Source organism: Calliphora vicina, chromosome 5, assembly GCF_958450345.1.
Source record: "Calliphora vicina chromosome 5, idCalVici1.1, whole genome shotgun sequence".
Lineage (NCBI taxonomy): Eukaryota > Metazoa > Arthropoda > Insecta > Diptera > Calliphoridae > Calliphora > Calliphora vicina.
Window position 1 is genome coordinate 84,610,639 of NC_088784.1, and position 18,471 is coordinate 84,629,109.

Below are 18,471 nucleotides of genomic sequence, written 5' to 3' on the forward strand. Positions count from 1 at the left end.
AGATAAGTGCTTGTTATTTATTCTCACTTAGTTATTGAACATTATAGTGTAAACAATAACGTTTTTTTGGCTTCGAAAATATCGAATTTTGTGCCAACAAAGCGTCATTAGTAGGAAGTTTTGCTTTACTTCTTTAATTTAAAAAAAAAGTGACGATAAATCACACCGATTGCTCACCAAAACTTATGGTGAATGTGTTTTTTCGGTTTCAATGTGCGAGAGATGGTTTGTGAAGTTCAGAAGTGGTGATTTTGACACGGAAGACAAATATCGCCCAGGCCAGCCAAAAAAGTTTGAAGACTAAAAATTGGAGGCATTACTTAATGAAAATTGCTGTAGAACTCAACAAAATCATTTCGAGCTACTCAAGCAGCAATTTTTAGCAAGGAAATTGGGTACCATATGAATTGAAACCTAGAGACCTTGAGAGACGAAATGATGCTTGAACGCTATAAAAGAAAATCATTTTGCACCAAATCATTACTTGCAATGAAAACTGCATCCATTGCAATAACCCGAGACGTAAGAGATCGTATGTGAAGCACGGCCATCAAGCCGAATTGATACCAAAGTCATATATACATGGCGCTAAGGTAATTTTCTAAGCGCAACCGAATGCAACTGATTCGTTTGAAGCGATCATAGGCCGGAAAACACCCAGAATATGCAGTGAGACAGGAAACCGTAACATTCCATCATGACAGCACTCGGCCACATGTTGCAATACCTGTTATAAAGTATTTAGAATGAAATGTTCGGGAAGTTTTGCTTCACCCGCTTTATGGTCCAGACCTTGTCCCGTCCGAATACTATTTGTTTCGATCGATGCAGAACGTTCACTTTGGGATACGCTTCACCTTAGAACAGACTATCCGAAATTGTTTTGAATCGTGCTTGGCTTCAAAATATTTGACTCGGAATATGTTGCCAGAAAAATGGGAAAAGATCATATCTATCAATGGCCAATACTTTGAATAAATTTATATTGTACAAATGGAGCTACTAGATTATACTTCCTGAAGATATTATCCGATGGATAACGAAATATCGAAATAAATAAAATAAATTTTAACAAAAATGACCTCAAGCTTGATTATTTTAATATTGAATGTACAAATGTTTCAAACTGAAAGCTAAATATTTGAAATAATTCCGCATTTTTTGAAAAGTCTGTTTAAGTTATTAAAACTTGTTTGTTTGTTTTATTTTTTTACTTAAATCTGTTTTATAACTAAATAGTATTCCTACAAGTATGTAACTTTTACTTTATTTAGTACATAAAAGCTGTGGAATTAATTTGGCCCTTATCTTCCTAATTCATTAATTATCTTTATGCACTTACATACATTACATTTTTGCACAAAAACACACACATGTGTTTATGTAGGTTTACTCTCAAACACACAAATAACGTAAGTGATTACAAATATATTACAACATTTAATACAATTTAATTATCTTCACAAACGCAGTTCACAGAGCTAAAAAAATACAAATAATGACATCAAAACTTACAAACTACTCATTAAAGTACTTGTTTGTACTATGACAAAAGACTGGCCAAATACTTTAGCTAACTCTCTACTAACTCTCCCCCTTTTTACTAAAGTTAAGTATGTTGAGGGTTTTCTAATGTTATGAATGGTCTGCAGTACTTTTAGTACTTAAATTAAGATTTTGTGTTTTGAAAACGAAAAGTATTAATGGAATAAACCACAAATCGGTCATTAAAGCATAAACATTATACAATGTAGAGAATTTAAAAGAAGGTTAAATAAGAAAACAACGTATAACGAAACAAAAATGTCATAAATTTATATGACAGAGTTGGAAAATTGAAAGTAAATGGCATGTTTTAAAATGTTCATGAATTTCTAAGACAAAAGTGTTTTCTTAACACTCTAATGCTTAAGCATGCCTCAAGGCATTCATCGAAAAATGCCAATAAATGCAAATATGACTGATATTTAATTTAAAAAACTTTGAAAGCTTTTTAAAATAATTTAAGTATATTTTTTAGCAACTGTTTCATGAGTTTTTGAAATGCAAAATCAGTTAGATTTGCACTTATTGGCATTTTTGCGATGAGTGCCTTGGGTATGCTTGGGCATTAGAGGGTTAAGTGTTCTATACCGTCATCAGGTCGAGAAAATGCCCGTGCCAGAATCAGGATCCCTACTCATGCAGTTTATTTTGAGGAACTAGGAAAATGATAATGGGAAGTTGGGATAATAGAGACATAGTGCTTGAGGACGTTCGATTTGAATTGTATGACATTGAATAAAATATCAGCCCAATCATGAATGTTAAAAATGGAAAAAAACTCCGGCGGATTTTTTATTCATGATTTGGCTGTATACTTTTACAGGCAGTTTATTCCACATACTCCCTTCTATAAGGGACCGAGAAGCTCCAGATAGACTTTGAAGCAATTCCCATTCTTTGGAATTGTATTCAGTTTGGCTCGAATACAGGTGGTTGCGAAACATAGATCATTTATTTATATCTATCCTGATCAGTTAGGTTAGGTTTAATTGACAGCCGCCGGAAGCATAATTCACTTGGGTGTAAGCGTGACTTTATGACCGCTATAAGGTTCTTTAGGAGTAATCTAGGCAGAAGACGATATAGCCATGTCCATCTGTCCGTCTGTATGTTGAAATCAACTTTCCGTAGCCCCTAAATAACTTACATACATGATTTATACATCAATATATCGGGAATTCTTCCGGCTCGGTTGCTATTTAGAATCGACAAAATCGGCCTACAAATGGCTGAGATATAAAGAAAAAACCGGGAAAACATAGATTTTTGGCCTATTTATACCCTACACCATCATAGTGGGGATCGGTCCATAATTAGTCATAGCTCCCATATAGACTCGCTTCAACATAAATAACTTTCATATAGACATAAATCACACGACCTAATTTTATGGTGATCGGTCCATAATTGGTCATAGCTCCCATATAAGGCCCACTTCCGAAAATCACTCACGAATATATTTTAATTGCAACGATGTAGTAGTAAGTTGGACCTACAATGGGTAAAAATCCGGAAAAATATTTTTAAACCCTAATTTTTTTTGTCAAAATTATTTTTCAAAGAAAATTTTTTTTAAAAATTAAAAAACAAAATTTTAAAAAAATTAAAAAAACAAATTTGGAAAAAACTTTTTTTAAAAAAAATTAAAAAAGAATTTCAAAAAACTTTTTTATAAAAAATTTCGAAAAAAAAATTAAATTTGTTTACATGATTCATACATCAATATGTAGGGAATTCTTCCAGCTCGGTTGCTATTTAGAATCGACAAAATCGGCCAACAAATGGCTGAGATATAAGAAAAAACTGGGAAAACCTAGATTTTTGGTCTATTTTTGATCTATATCTGGATTACTAAGTCATTAATATAGACAATATAGATATCTAATGATAGATATTTTAAAGTCCATTGCAACGATGTAGTAAGGTTGGCCTACAATGGGTAAAAATCGGGAAAAATATTTTTTAACCCGAATTTTTTTTCATCAAAATTATTTTTCAAACAAATTTTTTTTTTAAAAATTAAAAACAAAATTTGGAAAAAACTATTTTAAAAAGAAAAATTAAAAAACAATTTCAAAAAACTTTATAAAAAAATTTCGAAAAAAAAAAAAATTTTGTTTACCTAGAAATATTTAAAAATAAATAATTTTTAAGTATAATTTGGTGAAGGGTATCTAAGCTCACTTACTTGTTTTCTTTATTTTTTTTTCATAATAAATTTAAAAAAAAAAACATTTTTTTAAAAAATTAAAAAAAAAATAAAAAAATATTTTTGGGTCAAAATCGGGAATTTATCACGAATTTTTTTTTTCACCAAAAAAAAAATTTATGGTTTAGTTCCTTGTGGTTTAGTTTCTAGAAAACAAAAAGGTTGTTTTGAAAATAAATTTGAATAAAATAATTCCATCTCTGTATAGTAAAATAGTTGCCAGATCAACCCCTTTCTAACTTCAAACAAAAACAAACAACCTGAGAAAAAATCAAACAACAAAAAATACGACCATAAACATAAAAATACCCAAAGAAATATTATTTTAACTGCATGCAATCCGTATGATTTAGAGTGGGAGTAAAACCATCAACAGTACATACCCATCAACAGGATTAATGTCCTGTTTTAATACTTTTGAAAACATTACAACCGTAGACAACCAAAACACAAAACAACAACTGCTTCCTAATGAAATGTCTTCTAAGGGAAGACATCAACATCCATCCACCCCGTGCCACCACCAACAATTCCTGTTTATAAACGATATATTTTTTCAGATGTTGTGGCAAAAACAAAAGTAAACTTAACTATTTTAACTACAAGTAATTGGGATTCAAACATTAAGCTCCAACATAAGTGAATGTTTAGATGGGGTATTAAAAGAATTATTTAAACACACAAATTCGTACTCGTTTGTTTGTAATGCAAAAGTATTTAAACAGTCATATGGACAGACAGACAGAAAGACGTACAAACCTTAAAGATATTTAAGACGGTCAAACGAAAGTGTTGTATTACAGAACGGACATTATGGGAGGGAAGTTGATAATATTTTTTCTACTTTTTTTTCGATTTAGAAACAACATAAACATTTGCAAATATGTATGGATATGTGTTTACTTTAATGGTGCATGTGTGTTTGTCAGTGTGGAAATGGTTTATGCCTGGCGGAAACTTAAGTTGACTCAGCAATTTTTTTTTTTTTTAGATTACGACTACACCATTTTATATGCGAGTAATGTTATTTTTTTTTTCTGAATTTTGGTCTCTTAGTGTTTTGCTGTTTACTGTTGGGTGTTAAGTGAAAATGTTTATGCCATTTATAAGAAGACACCATAGACACTTATTCATCCATTCATTCATTCAGATAAACATACATTCATATAAAACCGAATATATAAGTAAAACCATACATTAAACATCTAAATGTCTAAACATTTTCAGTAATTTCCAGCACATGTCTTAGGGAAATGAACAATATTTTTTGTGAGATCCCTATTAGGTTGTTGGAAATAATGTGACCGCACATCGGGTGTAAAACTGCAACTTTGAGTCAAATTAATCTTAATCTTAACCACATCGACTCTGAAGTTTAGAAATGCATTTACAAGAGGAACATTTTTATTCGGTTTTGCCAAAAAAATTTTATAAAATTTTACTGTTTATTACAATTGTAAAACATTTTATTAAAACAAGTAAGAGAGCTATATTCGGCTGTGCCGAATCTTATATACCCTTCACCAAATCATACTTTAACCCTCTAATGCCCAGGCATACCCAAGGCACTCATCGCAAAAATTCCAATAAATGCAAATATAACTGATTTTGCATTTCAAAAACACATGTAGCAGTTGCTAAAAAACGCACTTAAATTATTTTAAAAGGCTTTAAAAGTTTTTGAAATGAAATATCAGTTATATTTGCATTTATTGGCATTTTACGATGAGTGTCTTGAGGCATGCTTAAGCATTAGAAGGTTAAAATAAAAATTTTAAATATTTTTAGGTAAACAAAATTTAAAAAAAAAATTTTATTCAAAATTGTTTTTCAAAATTGAAAAAAAAATTCCGAAATTGTTTTTTAATTATTTTTTTTTAAATTTTTTTTAATTTTAAAATTTAAGACAAACGTTTTTTTTTAAATTAAAATTTTTTTTTTATTTTAAATTAAAATAAAAATTATAAATATTTTTAGGTAAACAAAATTTAAAAAAATTGTTTTTTAATTATTTTTTTTAATTTAAAAATTTAAGACAAACCTTTTTTTTAATTTTTTTTAAATTAAATTTTTTTTTTATTTTAAATTTTTTGTAAAAAGAATTTAGGATAATAAAATTTGTTTTGGATGAAAAAAAAAGTTCCGCTTAAAAAATATTTTTCCCGATTTTGACCCATTGTAGGTCCAACTTACTATATATAGCCTTATATACATCGTTGCAATGGACTTTGTAATATCTATCATTAGATATCCATATTGTCTATATTATGACTTAGTAATCCAGATGTAGATAAAAAATAGGGCAAAAATCGGTTTTTTCCTTACAACTCAGCCATTGTGGGCCGATTTGCAACCGAGCCGGAAAAATTCCCGATATATTGATGTATGAATCATGTATGTAAGTTATTTGGGGGCTACGGAAAGTTGATTTCAACATAAAGACGGACATGGCAATATCGTCTTCGCTATCTACAACGATCCAGAATATATATACTTTGTGGGGTCGCAAATGAGAAATGTAGAAATTACAAATGGAATGACATACCCTTGCCCACTCATATTGAAGGTTATACAAATTAAAATCAAAAATCGATTGAAGAATTTTCGAGTTATAAAAACTTCCGACTAAGGTTATTTTGGTTTATTTCGGTAACGGTGTTTTAGCGGTAGCCAACCTTGATTAAATGTCTTTGAAGACTGTTGCCTGCGAGGAATTTCAAGAATATTTTGGCCGGAAAAGATCTGGAGTCAAATGATATACGATAAAACGAAACAAACTCTTATTAAACCGAGATTCTAAGGAGGAAATGCAGATGTCGAATGCATACTTTGATAAAATACGACGTTTTCATTACCAAAGCAGCCACAGAATGAATCCCCCAATGAAGTTCAAGGCAAGTCCGTCTAGCCCACAACTTGCATAGACAACCAGAGAAGACAGATTCGTGATAGCAACCGAATTTTTCGGTTTTATCAACAAAAAGTTAGTTGACAAAGAAGAATTTCGGTTAAAGCAACCAAACTTTTGTTACCCCTTTTACAGTTTTGTAGCCACAACTGTAAAATTCGGTCAATTAGGTAGAATCATTCGATTGGCAACAAATTCGGTTGCTATCTTTCTCTGTGTAGATATAAAAGGAAGCCCCTATACAAAACATAAGTCGAAATCAACTTAAAATGCTGGCATTTGATAGCTATAAAATCATGAATGGCCCTATTAACTTTATAGGTTCCAAAGAAATTAATTATTGGATGTATGAATTAAAACTGCCGGATTTACAATAGAAGGCGTTGCGTTGAAAATGTCGAATTTTGTACCAACGTATCATCATATGCTGAAAGTTTAGCTTTACTTCTTTAATTTGAAAAAAAGTAACGCTGAAGCACACCGACCATTAACCAAAGCTTATGGTTAATGTGATTCATCGGTTTCAACGTGCAACAGATTTGAAGTCCAAGAATTGGAGGCATGTACAATCATTGGGAGCTACTCAAGCAGGATTCATACAAAAGAAGGGAAATTGGGTATAATAAGAATTTTAGCCGAGAGTCCTTGAAAGATGCTCTAAAAGAAAATAAATTATGCATCGTATCATTGCAATGAAAAATGGATTCATTACGATGAAGCCTAGCCAAGCAGCCGAACTGACACCAAAGCTAAATATCCATGGGGCTAAAAGTAATGCTCTATATTTGATGGGACCAAAAGGGTTCTATGAACTGCTGAAATCTGGTCAGATCATCACAGGGAACCTGTACCGAACCCAACTGATTTGTTTGAAGCGAGCATGGCCGAAAAATGCCCAGAATATGCGGCCAGACATGAAACCGTAATATTCCATCATGACAACGCTCGGCCACATGTTGCAATACCTGTTAAAAACTATTTGGAACTAAGTAGTTGAGAAGTTTTGCCTTACCCGCCTTATAGTCCAGACTTGGTCTCGTCCAAGTACTATTTGTTTCGATCGATGCAGAACGCACTTCAGAACAGAGTAGCCGAAATCGGTTTGATTCGTTCTTATCCTCTAAAGAGGAACTGATCTTTTGGCTTGGAATCCATATGTTGCCAGAAAAATGGGAAAAGATCATGGCTAACAATGGCCAATACTTTGAATAAATTTATGTTTACAAAAGTTTCAAAAATTTTAAAAAATCTCGCATATTTAAGTCATGGAGAGGAAAGCTGTATGGATTAAAATTTCTTCATATTTTTTCGTAGTCTTAAATTTTATGAAATTATCATTGCTTGTTCTTTTAATATAGTTGGTCACACAAAGCTATTGCGAGCATTCAGTTTGTTTTTATCTGGCAGGCTCGTTATTATTTGTTTATGATGACAGTTGGACAAAACACAAAATACAAGAAATATTCATTCATTGACCACTAAAGTACTACATGGACAAAATGTCACATGATGTCAATAATGTTCAAACGAACAAGATTAGAAAAAAAAAACACAAAAAAAAAAAAGACACTAAAAGGGAATTTTGATAGAAATATGAAGGAAAAGTCAGTTAGTTACACCGAAACAAAGCAAACAATATCTGAACAGAAACGTATGCACATACAAACGACTTATTAACTTTATTAGTTTTGTGTTCATTATTATTATTATTATGACTATTTTTGTATTATTTTATTACTATTTATTAACTAAATACTCACATTATTAACTTTTTCCTGCAATCTTAGCAGAGCCGCTTCAAGTTCTACAATCCGATGCTCAATTTTATCCTGTTTTATTTTTGTTTTGCGAAAAAAATGTTTGGGGCAAAAGAAAAATGAAAAGAAGTATAAGGAAAAACAAACAAAAAAATGAAAATCAACATAAAATATATATTTTTTTTGAACTCAACTCTAAATAAACAGTTTAAAAAAGCATGAAAATCTAAAATGCAATGATTTGTAGCGTATGTATGGATGAGGTGTAACTATGGGTTGTGCCACCATACACCAGTTTATGAAGGTGAAATAAAGTTTTAAGTGCATTTTTACGAGTGTTGTAAAGGGTTATGAAGTGAAATAAGCAGTGTTTTTATCTATATGGTATAAGGAAAATAAATCATAAATAGAAAGTAGGCAAAAGTTTAAAAAAAAAGTAAACTAATTCATATTAAAGTTTATGATTGCTAGGTAGTCAGCTAGAAGAACAGTTTACGTTTACCCAAAGAGGAGTTTTGAAAAGATCTTATTAGTGTCAACTAAATACATAGTTTTTATTTTCTATTTTTTACAGGATTTTCTAGATACATATATAGTTTTAAGATTTCGGATACTGATCCCATATATCATATACAATACAATGGAAACTTTTACAAATATTCAATTAATAGGTCAAAATACAAACAAAATCTTAAGAAATTTGTTTTTTATATCCTTCACCTTCCTGAGAAGGGTATATATAAGCTTATCATTCCGTTTGTTATTTCCACAATATAATTTTTCGATTTTTCTGTCTGTCCGTCTGTATGTTGAAATCAATTTGCTGAAGACCCCAGATATCTTCGGATCCAAATCTTCAATAATTCTGTCAGACATGCTTTCGAGAAGTTTCCTATTTAAAATCAGCAAAATCGATCCCCAAATGACTGAGATGTGAGGAAAAAAGCAGGACAAAGAATAAAAAAAAAAATTTTTTACCTAAAAATATTTAAAATTTGTATTTTGAAGTATAATTTGGTGAAGGGTATATAAGATTCGGCACAGCCGAATATAGCTCTCTCGCTTGTTTTTTTATTTTCCTCTTAAATTCCATTAAAATCTATGCAACATTTTAATTCGAAAACCATTTTTTAAACAAAACATTAAAAGTCTCTTTCAACTTAAAATCTTTATCGCTTAGAATTGTTTGTTAAAAGCCTGCAATTTTTATGCCAGATACATTTATTGTTTTGAGCTGTTTTAACAATTGAGAATTTTTAAGCTTGATTAACCGAATAAAATACAATAGTCGTACGTACATACAATTTATTTGTTATTTTGTGTAGATTTTCTTAATGCTACTGCTTGCTGCTTAATGCTTTTAAGTATTTTAGCATCTTGTAAATTAAAGTCGGCTTGAAAGAACTTTTTGTTATATTTATTTGCATTGGCAGAAGCAAAACAAAAAAAAAAAACTAAATAGAGAAGACACGACGACTGGCGATATCAATTTCAAAAGAATGTTCTTTTTACTACTTTTTTGTAAAAAAGAAATAATTGCACGTTGAAGTACACTATACATGCAGATCGTTAATAATCTGAAAATGTATTTGTCAGAGGCGATTTTGAGGAGCCCTATGTAGAAGAAATCTGCTAAAAATTGCTTAGAAGAAAAACAACTTTCCAATAGAATTGTTTCAATAAAAATACCGTGTTGAAACTATGAAGGATTTACAACAGTGATTGGTAATCATAGCCATCAGAGGTTAGAACATGATCGGCTATTTACCTGCAAGTTCATAGGAACAATAGAGAAAGTTAATCCAAATTATACCAGATAAATTTTAAAGATTACTCTTCGAGGTATAATTAAAGATATCCAAGAGAATATAAAGCAAAAATAATACTATAAAAAACTTTAATAAATCGCACCCAAATGCTAAATTTTGATAAAATGTCTAAAAATTCTATAATTTTTACCGTTGTTCAGTTTAAATCAACATAAATTTGGGAAATTCAAACTAAATGTTAACGATTTGGTTTTTGATACTTTTTTTGCATTTGTTGAAACAATTCTATTGTTGTTACCTTAATTTTCAGAAATCCGGATAAATGAAGTGTCTCTCTGGCAATCTGGAAAGCCACAGATCTCGTGTTGGGAAATGTTACCCGGTGTAATAAAGTTCAAGAATCGAAGAATCAAATCTAAGCTGGAAGATCCCTAGACGTGCGGAGGGAATGCAATGAAGTAAGATAGTTTTGAATACCAAGATATTGCAATATCGCTGGCAATGAGATTGGACACGAACTTGCAAGTCAGGTTCCTTGGTGGTGAGGGATATTTGTGAAACTATCACATGAAGAGAAATTTAGCTCAGGATTAACCAATTCTGGTGGGGCGAGATTAAACAGTTGGATCTCAAGGGTCTTGTGTAGCAGACAGAACATGGCAGATATCAGGACGTTGCTGGATATTACGGTAATAAAGACAGTTAGAGCTAGGTTTAGCAGATGGGACGACGAGCGGAGGCAAATATTATCTAGAAACTGGGAAACATATTGTTACTCGGGTCTGCAACGCCACATAATTAAGTGGCCGAGACAATTCCATGATGGATTAGAATATGTTAAGGACTGCAAGTCATAGTACATCTTCTGCTTCAGATGAATAAAATGGTTTAATTTTTGGCTTTTATTTTGAAACATTTGTACAATATAAATTTATTCAAAATATTGGTCATTGTTACATGGATTCCGAGGCAAAAGAACTGCTCATCTTTTGAGGCCAAGAAAGAATCAAGCCAATATCGGATACTCTGTTCCAAAGTGAAGCGTATCCCAGAGAGAGCATTCTGCATGAATTGAAACAAATAGTAGTCGGACGGGGCACGGTCCAGACCGGACTATAAAGCGGGTGAGGCAAAACTTTCCAACCACTTCATTCTAAATAAATTTTAACAGGTACGTGGCCGAGCCTTGTCATGATGGAATATTACGGTTTCGTGTCTGGCCTCATATTCTGGGCGTTTTTCGGCCAATGCTCGCTTCAACCGAATGCGTTCGATACGGGAACCGGTATCGAATGGTCCGGTATCGAATGGAACCGGTATCGTAATGGTCTTGTCAGAGTTTGGTCCCACCAAATACAGGAGAATTATTTTAGCAGCCATGAATATTTGGCTTTGGTGTCGATTCGGCTTGTTGGCCGGATTTTATATACGAGCTATTTTGCTTCGGGTTATTGTAATGGATCCATTATTCATAGCAAGTAATGATTCGGTGAAAAAATGATTTAATTTTAGAGCGTTCAAGCATCATTTCGGTCATGCAAGATCGTCTTTCAAGATCTCTCGGCTTCAATTCGTATGGTACCCAATTTCCCTGCTTTTGGAGGAATTCTGCTGCTCGAAAACGTTTTGAAATTGCTGATTGAGTAGCTCTCAATGATTTTGCATGCTCTTGATGAGTTTTAAAAAAGTCATAAAAATTTAAAAATAAGATCTTTGAAAAAATCGAAAAAAGTGGAAAAGTCGAATTTCTGTTATAACTATAGATCCCTAGTCACTAACTTGAAGTTTCTTCTACCACGCAATCTTTGAGCAGTCTATGTTAATTTTATTATTTGACATTAAAATCATCTTGAATCAGTAATAATCATATCTAATTGAAACTTATAATAAAAACAAACTGCTTAGTGTAGGGCACCAAATTCGTTAAGATACATACGTCTACATTTAAAAGCATGATTACAGGCAGCAGCAAGTGTTTTGTAGCTGGCTGATACACTTGCGCTTGAAAGAAATTGAATTTGTTAAATAAGAAAGAATAATAATAAAAGTACAAAATACAAACAAAAATGAACAAAAATGTCTTTAAATCACGCATGAGTAGATTTATGGTTAAAATTTAAAAACGTTGTTCTTACATTACACCAGGTTTAGTAGTAGCGATTATGTTGCAGGGCTGTCTGCTCTGTGTTTGTGTGAGTTTACATGCATATCTTTGTATTAGTGTACGTATGTGTGTGTAATAATGCATTTGCAATATCCTGTTAAAATAAAAATGTATAGAAATGCAAACGAAATTACAAAAAGCTCTTTACTTTTGAATAGATTCTATTGTCTGTTGTAGTTGGTGTTTTTTTATTCCTTTTTCCTTTATTTTGGATTTTGTTTTGTTTCGTTTCGTTTTCTTTTATTTTATTTTTGTTAAAGAGTTACAATGACACTTACTAAGTTGTATTGTTGTTTTTTTGTGATTTTTGTATCTAGTACATTCTGCTCATATGGTAAGCTACAGGTTTCATTTGATTTAGTTTTCAAAATAAGTCAGAACTTTTAAATGATTTTAAGTTTGAATTTTTTTTTGGAAATTTCAAAGAGTGATACTGAAAATAGTTGTCCAATCGGATAATATTAATCTGTGCCGATCAGCTGGGAAGTGATAATGTGTTGATATAGGAATCATTTTAAAGTTTCAAATCAGCTTTTATAGGAATTTTTATATAACTAGAATAATGACAACTTTCTTAAAGGGTGCGCTGCTATTAATATGAGGGTTGCGGATTTGATTCCCACCAGAGACTCTGAGTGTATTTGCAGACAAGCAAAACGCTTCGTAGTTTGTGTTTGTTTTAAAAAAAATTAAAAAAAAGAGGGAGCTTTCAGAAACGTGGCTACTCTTGCAATTTAACAAGCTCTTAGTAACCTATGTTGAAGATTATATCAGCAGCTGGTTAGTAGCCATATTAAAATCAAGAATCACACCTCACGTAACATTAGGTCTCTCCACTACTTTGGCTAGTTGGCGTTAACTCGATTCATATTGAACTGGACAATAATGGAACTAAAGTCGTTTTCGGATGCTTTAGACTTTTGCTGTTAAGGAACATCGAAATATTCATCGCAGACACACAGAAATTTATATATATTCTGGGTCTTTATATAATTCTGACACGATATATGACTTAAAAATGCGAGAATTACAATTGATGGTGTATCTTTTGAACGCAGTTTTTGTTTTTAATAACTTATATGTAATTTTGAAGGGTACATATCTGTCATTTATTAATTGAACATTATAGAGTAATCAAATAGTAATTATCAAAGTTTTTTTGCTTCGAAAATGTCGAATTTTGTACCAACCTTGACACGGAAATTTGACACGGAAGACACAGAACGCCCAGGCCAACCAAAAAAGTCTGAAGACCAAGAATTGGAGGCATTACTCCCTGAAGATTATTTTGTAAAACTCAACAAGAGCTTGCAAAATCATTGGGAGCTACTCAAGCAGCAATTTAAAAATGTTTGTGAGCAGTAGGATTCATCCAAAATCAAGGAAATTGGGTGCCATATGAATTGAAGCCGAGTGCCCTTGATAGACGATTTTGCATGTCCGAAACGATGATTGAACGCTATAAAAGAAAATCATTTTTGCACCGATTCATTACTTGTGATGAAAAATGGATCCATTACGATAATCCGAAGCGTAAGAGATCGTATGTGAAGCTCGACCGACCAGCCGAATCGCCACCAAAACCAAATATCCATGGCGCTAAGGTAATTCTTTGTATTTGGTGGGAGCAAAAGGGTTCAAGCTATTATGAGCTGCAGAAATCTGACCAGACCATCAGGGAACCTGTGATTCGTTTGAAGCGAGCATTGGCCGAAAAATGCCCAGAATATGCCGGCAGTCATGAAGCTGTAATATTCCATCATGATGCTCGGTCACTTGATGTAATACCTGTTAAAAAGTATTTAGCACGAAATGTTCGGGATGTTTTGCTTCATCCCCTTTATAGTCCAGACCGTGTCTCATCCGATGCAGAACGCTCTCTCTCTGTGATACGCTTCACTTTGGAACAGAGAATCCGATATTGGCTGGATTCGTTCTTCGCCTTGGAATCCATATGTTGCCAGAAAGATGACAAAAGATCATAGCTAACAATGACCAATACTTTGATTAAATTTATATCGTATAAATGTTTCAAAATAAAAGCTAAAAATGGGCAAAATCGGTCAAGTAGAACCAGAGTTATGGTAGAGTATCCAAACCCGAAAATCGGTCAACCGGTTTTTTGATCTTTGTAAACTCCAACGGTTTCAGTTTTTTTAAATTTTCGGTTTGTTGACAAACCGGATTTTGTAAGACGATTAACCGGTTTTAATGAAAAATATTTTCTAAAGCTCATTCAAACATATTTATGAAAAACTATGATACCATTTTTAAAAATATTGATTTATTTTATAGAAAACTATAGCATTTGACAATATTTCGTAAAAGATGTAAAATAATTGCATAAAGATTGAGCCTTAAGAATTCAGAAAATGATAAATTTTCGAAGATTTAGTAGACAATTCATAACACATTTCCAATTAAAATAAATTTAAGGAGAGCTTTTTCATGTTAAACAAAAATTTATTATAAACCTGTTAACCGTTTTTTTTTTTTAAACCGAAACGGTTTTTTCAAAAACACACTTTTTCGGTTAAACCGGAAACCGGGTTTTTGGACACTTAAATTACACTTTATAATGTAGAAGACAGTTGATGTTAACTTTAACAGAGCCTATGATAAACTGACTAACTACTGCAACCGCAGCCACTATTTATACACAGTACCATCTTCCTTCGAGTAGCCTTATGATAGTTCTTACCGGACAAAACTAGAATATTCGAATTCTAGAGCTTTCAGCGTTAATGTTAACTTACAAACAATTCTAATAACTGCGTGCTATCAACATGTTTATAAACATGATGCAAATGCAAATTCGTAACAGTAATTTTTGACAAATATCGATGGAACTTCAATATTTCACAAGGTTTAAAATTGATATTGGAAGCTAAGAAATGAAACTTAAATCTTTTAAGTCATTGGGTTTAATATAACTCGAAACAAATTGGATCAATTTGTATCCTAATTCTAATATTAGGATAATTTTCATTTTTGTTTTTTAAAGAATGTTTCTTTGAAAGGAATTTAACCTTTATGTCAACAGCAGAACTGCTTTACGCAGGTCAACAGCAACATACCTGGGTATGTACATACATTTTGTATGGGGAATGGCATACCGTTAGCATAAAAATGCTAATATCTAAAACGTTTGTTAGAATGTCTGTATTATTTTTGTTTTATTTTGTTAGAAATAGACAAAAGGTTAAAAAATTTTATGATAACCATTTTTACCCTTATATTTGTTAACTTTTTTGTTGAAAAAAGTGGTTGTATAGGTATGACAAAAATGCTTTTTATAGAGTTTTTGCCAATATACAAATTTTTCAAACTAAAATTAATTTTTCATTTATGAATATTTTTTAATCAAATTTTACAGTTATATAGATTTTTCTATTAGAAATGGAAAAATAAAAACAAATATTGAAATATGTAAACAGTAATCCCGCAATTCCCAAAAAAATTTTGAAAAATTCCAAAAATGGGATTTTTTAGTTTTTTGGCTATAATATCCACACCAGGATCGGGGTTATCTAAACCCTTTACAAAATAATTAAGAACATATTTAGCCATGTAAGCTAGATTACTTTATTTTGATATCAACTATGCGATTTGATAATTTTTGCCCTAAATTCGAATTTTACATAAAAAATATGCGTTATTTGGATGGACATGGTCCACACGGTATCACCAATTTTTAAATTTGTTTTCATTTAAAATATTTAGTGTAATGTTAGATTTTCAAAAAGTATAAAATTCCCAATGCATCTTCTTAGAAATTCTTTAAATAACTTTAAAAGAATAAAAGTACTTTTTACCAAAAACTAGAGAAAAATCGCCCTTTTTAAATGGACAAAATCGGGAAATATTTGGACCCGATGTTATCAAAAATGTGGGTAAAAATGTTGAAAAAATACTATACTTTTATATTTGCATGCGTTATAAATCAGTAAAATTTAATATGCAGGCCTCAAGAGATATTTATTTCTTCTGATCTGAGTCATGATATTCTGAAATTCTGTTTTTTGAAAATCAAGACAGATTTTGATCTCATATTTGGTCGTTATGATAGCAACTAACAAATTTTTTAGTAGAGAAACACCCCATAACTATCACATGTTAGCAAACTTCCTAATAACTCAATTAATTCCTTTTCAGAATTCTACCATGTTAACAACATACCCTAAATTATTTCTATGTTTTTTTAATACAAGTCCTTGAAAAAGCCTCTCAAGCTGCAATAGGCAACATTTTTTTACAACTATTAAATTCCTATGTGTGTGAAGTTAAATTTCGAAATTTATAACCCTAGACACAAACCAGTTGAGTTAACAGAGTTCTGTTTAAAGGCTAACATAGCACTGTTAAACATTAGAAATCAAGGTAGGTGTATTCAAAATGGAATAATAATCACACGGTTGGACCAAATGGACCACTCACGTTGGAAACGGGAACTAATCTCCCGCTTTTTCCAAAAACTAAGTCAAATCATAAATGTCAAACATATTTTTACATTTTTTCGGAATTTTTAAAATTTACTTATAATGGATGGATGAATCTAAATTCCTGGAAATTGGCAGAAGATGGGCGGATGAATCTTGCTGGAATATTTAGGAAGGGTGTTGGTCTATTATGATCCGTGGTCATAACCTTTAACAGTGCGAGTTCTGATAGAGAAATTTAAATTTTTCGGAAATTTAAATTAAATTAAACTAACAAATTTTTTAGTAGAGAAACCCCTAAGCCACCATAACTATCACATGTTAGCAAAATTCCTAATAACTCAATTTAATTCCTTTTCAGAATTCTACCATTTTAACAATGACCACAACATACCCTAAATTATTTCTATTTTTTTAATACAAGTCCTTGAAAATTTCCCACAAAACCAAAAAAGCCTCTCAAGCTTCAATAGGCAACATTTTTTAAAACTATTAAATTCCTCCTTTACAAGTCTGTTTTAGTAACAAAACGCAAACAAACTAACAAAATAAAGGAGTTGGCGGGGAAGGGGTAAGGGAAAGCATAAATGAAAGAAAAAGAAATATAAGTAAAAAAAATGTACGTGCAATAGCCAAACATGTCGTCTCACTTAATAATGTTAAAATCGTGTTGTATTCGGATGCCTGCCTCAGTGCCTGGCTGTTGCTGGTTGCTGCATTTGTTGCTACTTTTGCCAGAGCTGCTTGTGCTGCCTGCCTGTTGTTTTCTGTTTGACTGTGTAAATTGTCAACGTTCTTTTTGCCATACAGTAAATATGTAAGTAGTAAACGAACAATAAAAAATACAAACTGAAATTCAAACATTCAGCTAAAGTAGCAGCAACAATAGTTAACGATAAATGTTGCCTTGCAACAAGAGTGAGTACAAATGCAGGCAGACTTACTCAGTATCTGGGTATCTGTGAGTGTTGGTTTCTGTGTGCAATAAATTGTTGTAAACTTCATCTGTTAGTTTTTCTGTTTCTGTGTGTCGTCTCTGGTTTTTTTTTGTTGTTTTATTTATTTGTTCTTTCATTTGTTTGTATGGCACTGGCACCCAGAAAAGTGCAATCACGTTCTCTGTTTCAGTTTCTGTTTTTGTTTCTTTTTTTTCATATTTTTTTTTTGTGAGAATAAAAATGCGTAGTTTGACTGTTGCTGCTTGAAGCCGCCAACATGTCACACACACACACACATTCATTGTAGCAATTACACAGTCACACACACTCATAGTTTTGTTGCATGAATTTCAGTAGCAGTTGCAACAACGTCTCTGTTTGAACAGCAGCTTAAATGCAAAAGTTCAATGAACGTTAAAGAAATTTATAGTATTTACTTGTTGTTTGTACAATTGTTGTTTTTTTGTTTGTTTCTTTTGTTGATGTTGTTGTTGCTACATATTGTTGTTGCTGCTGTTCTTGTTGTAGTTTTAATTGTTATTAACTAAAATTTATAGTGAGGTAATGGGGTTTCGGTTTTTTTCTCTAAATACTCAACTCGAGAATCTACTGCTGAGTAAAGGATTAGAGATTTGCAAAATGTTAAAAATTGTGAGAGGAATTTTAATGTGCTTGCAACACTGAACGTTATAAATATTAAACCGTGTAAATAATTTATAAGTTTATCCTTTAAACATTGGTT

General features: G+C 31.6%; 1 protein-coding gene across 2 annotated transcripts in view; it reads right to left on the reverse strand.

Annotated features, from left to right (window-relative positions):
• The window catches only part of LOC135959897 (nucleoprotein TPR), a 150,785-nt gene that overhangs the window by 42,908 nt on the left and 89,406 nt on the right, over window positions 1-18,471 (reverse strand). Inside the window, exon 3 of one of the 2 annotated variants that reach the window (XM_065511031.1) lies at window positions 8,423-8,491. The exons of the other annotated variant lie outside the window; for it this stretch is intronic. Coding sequence (XP_065367103.1) covers window positions 8,423-8,491 — 69 coding nt within the window. The remainder of the gene's footprint in view (window positions 1-8,422; window positions 8,492-18,471) is intronic. 2 annotated transcript variants of the gene reach the window in all.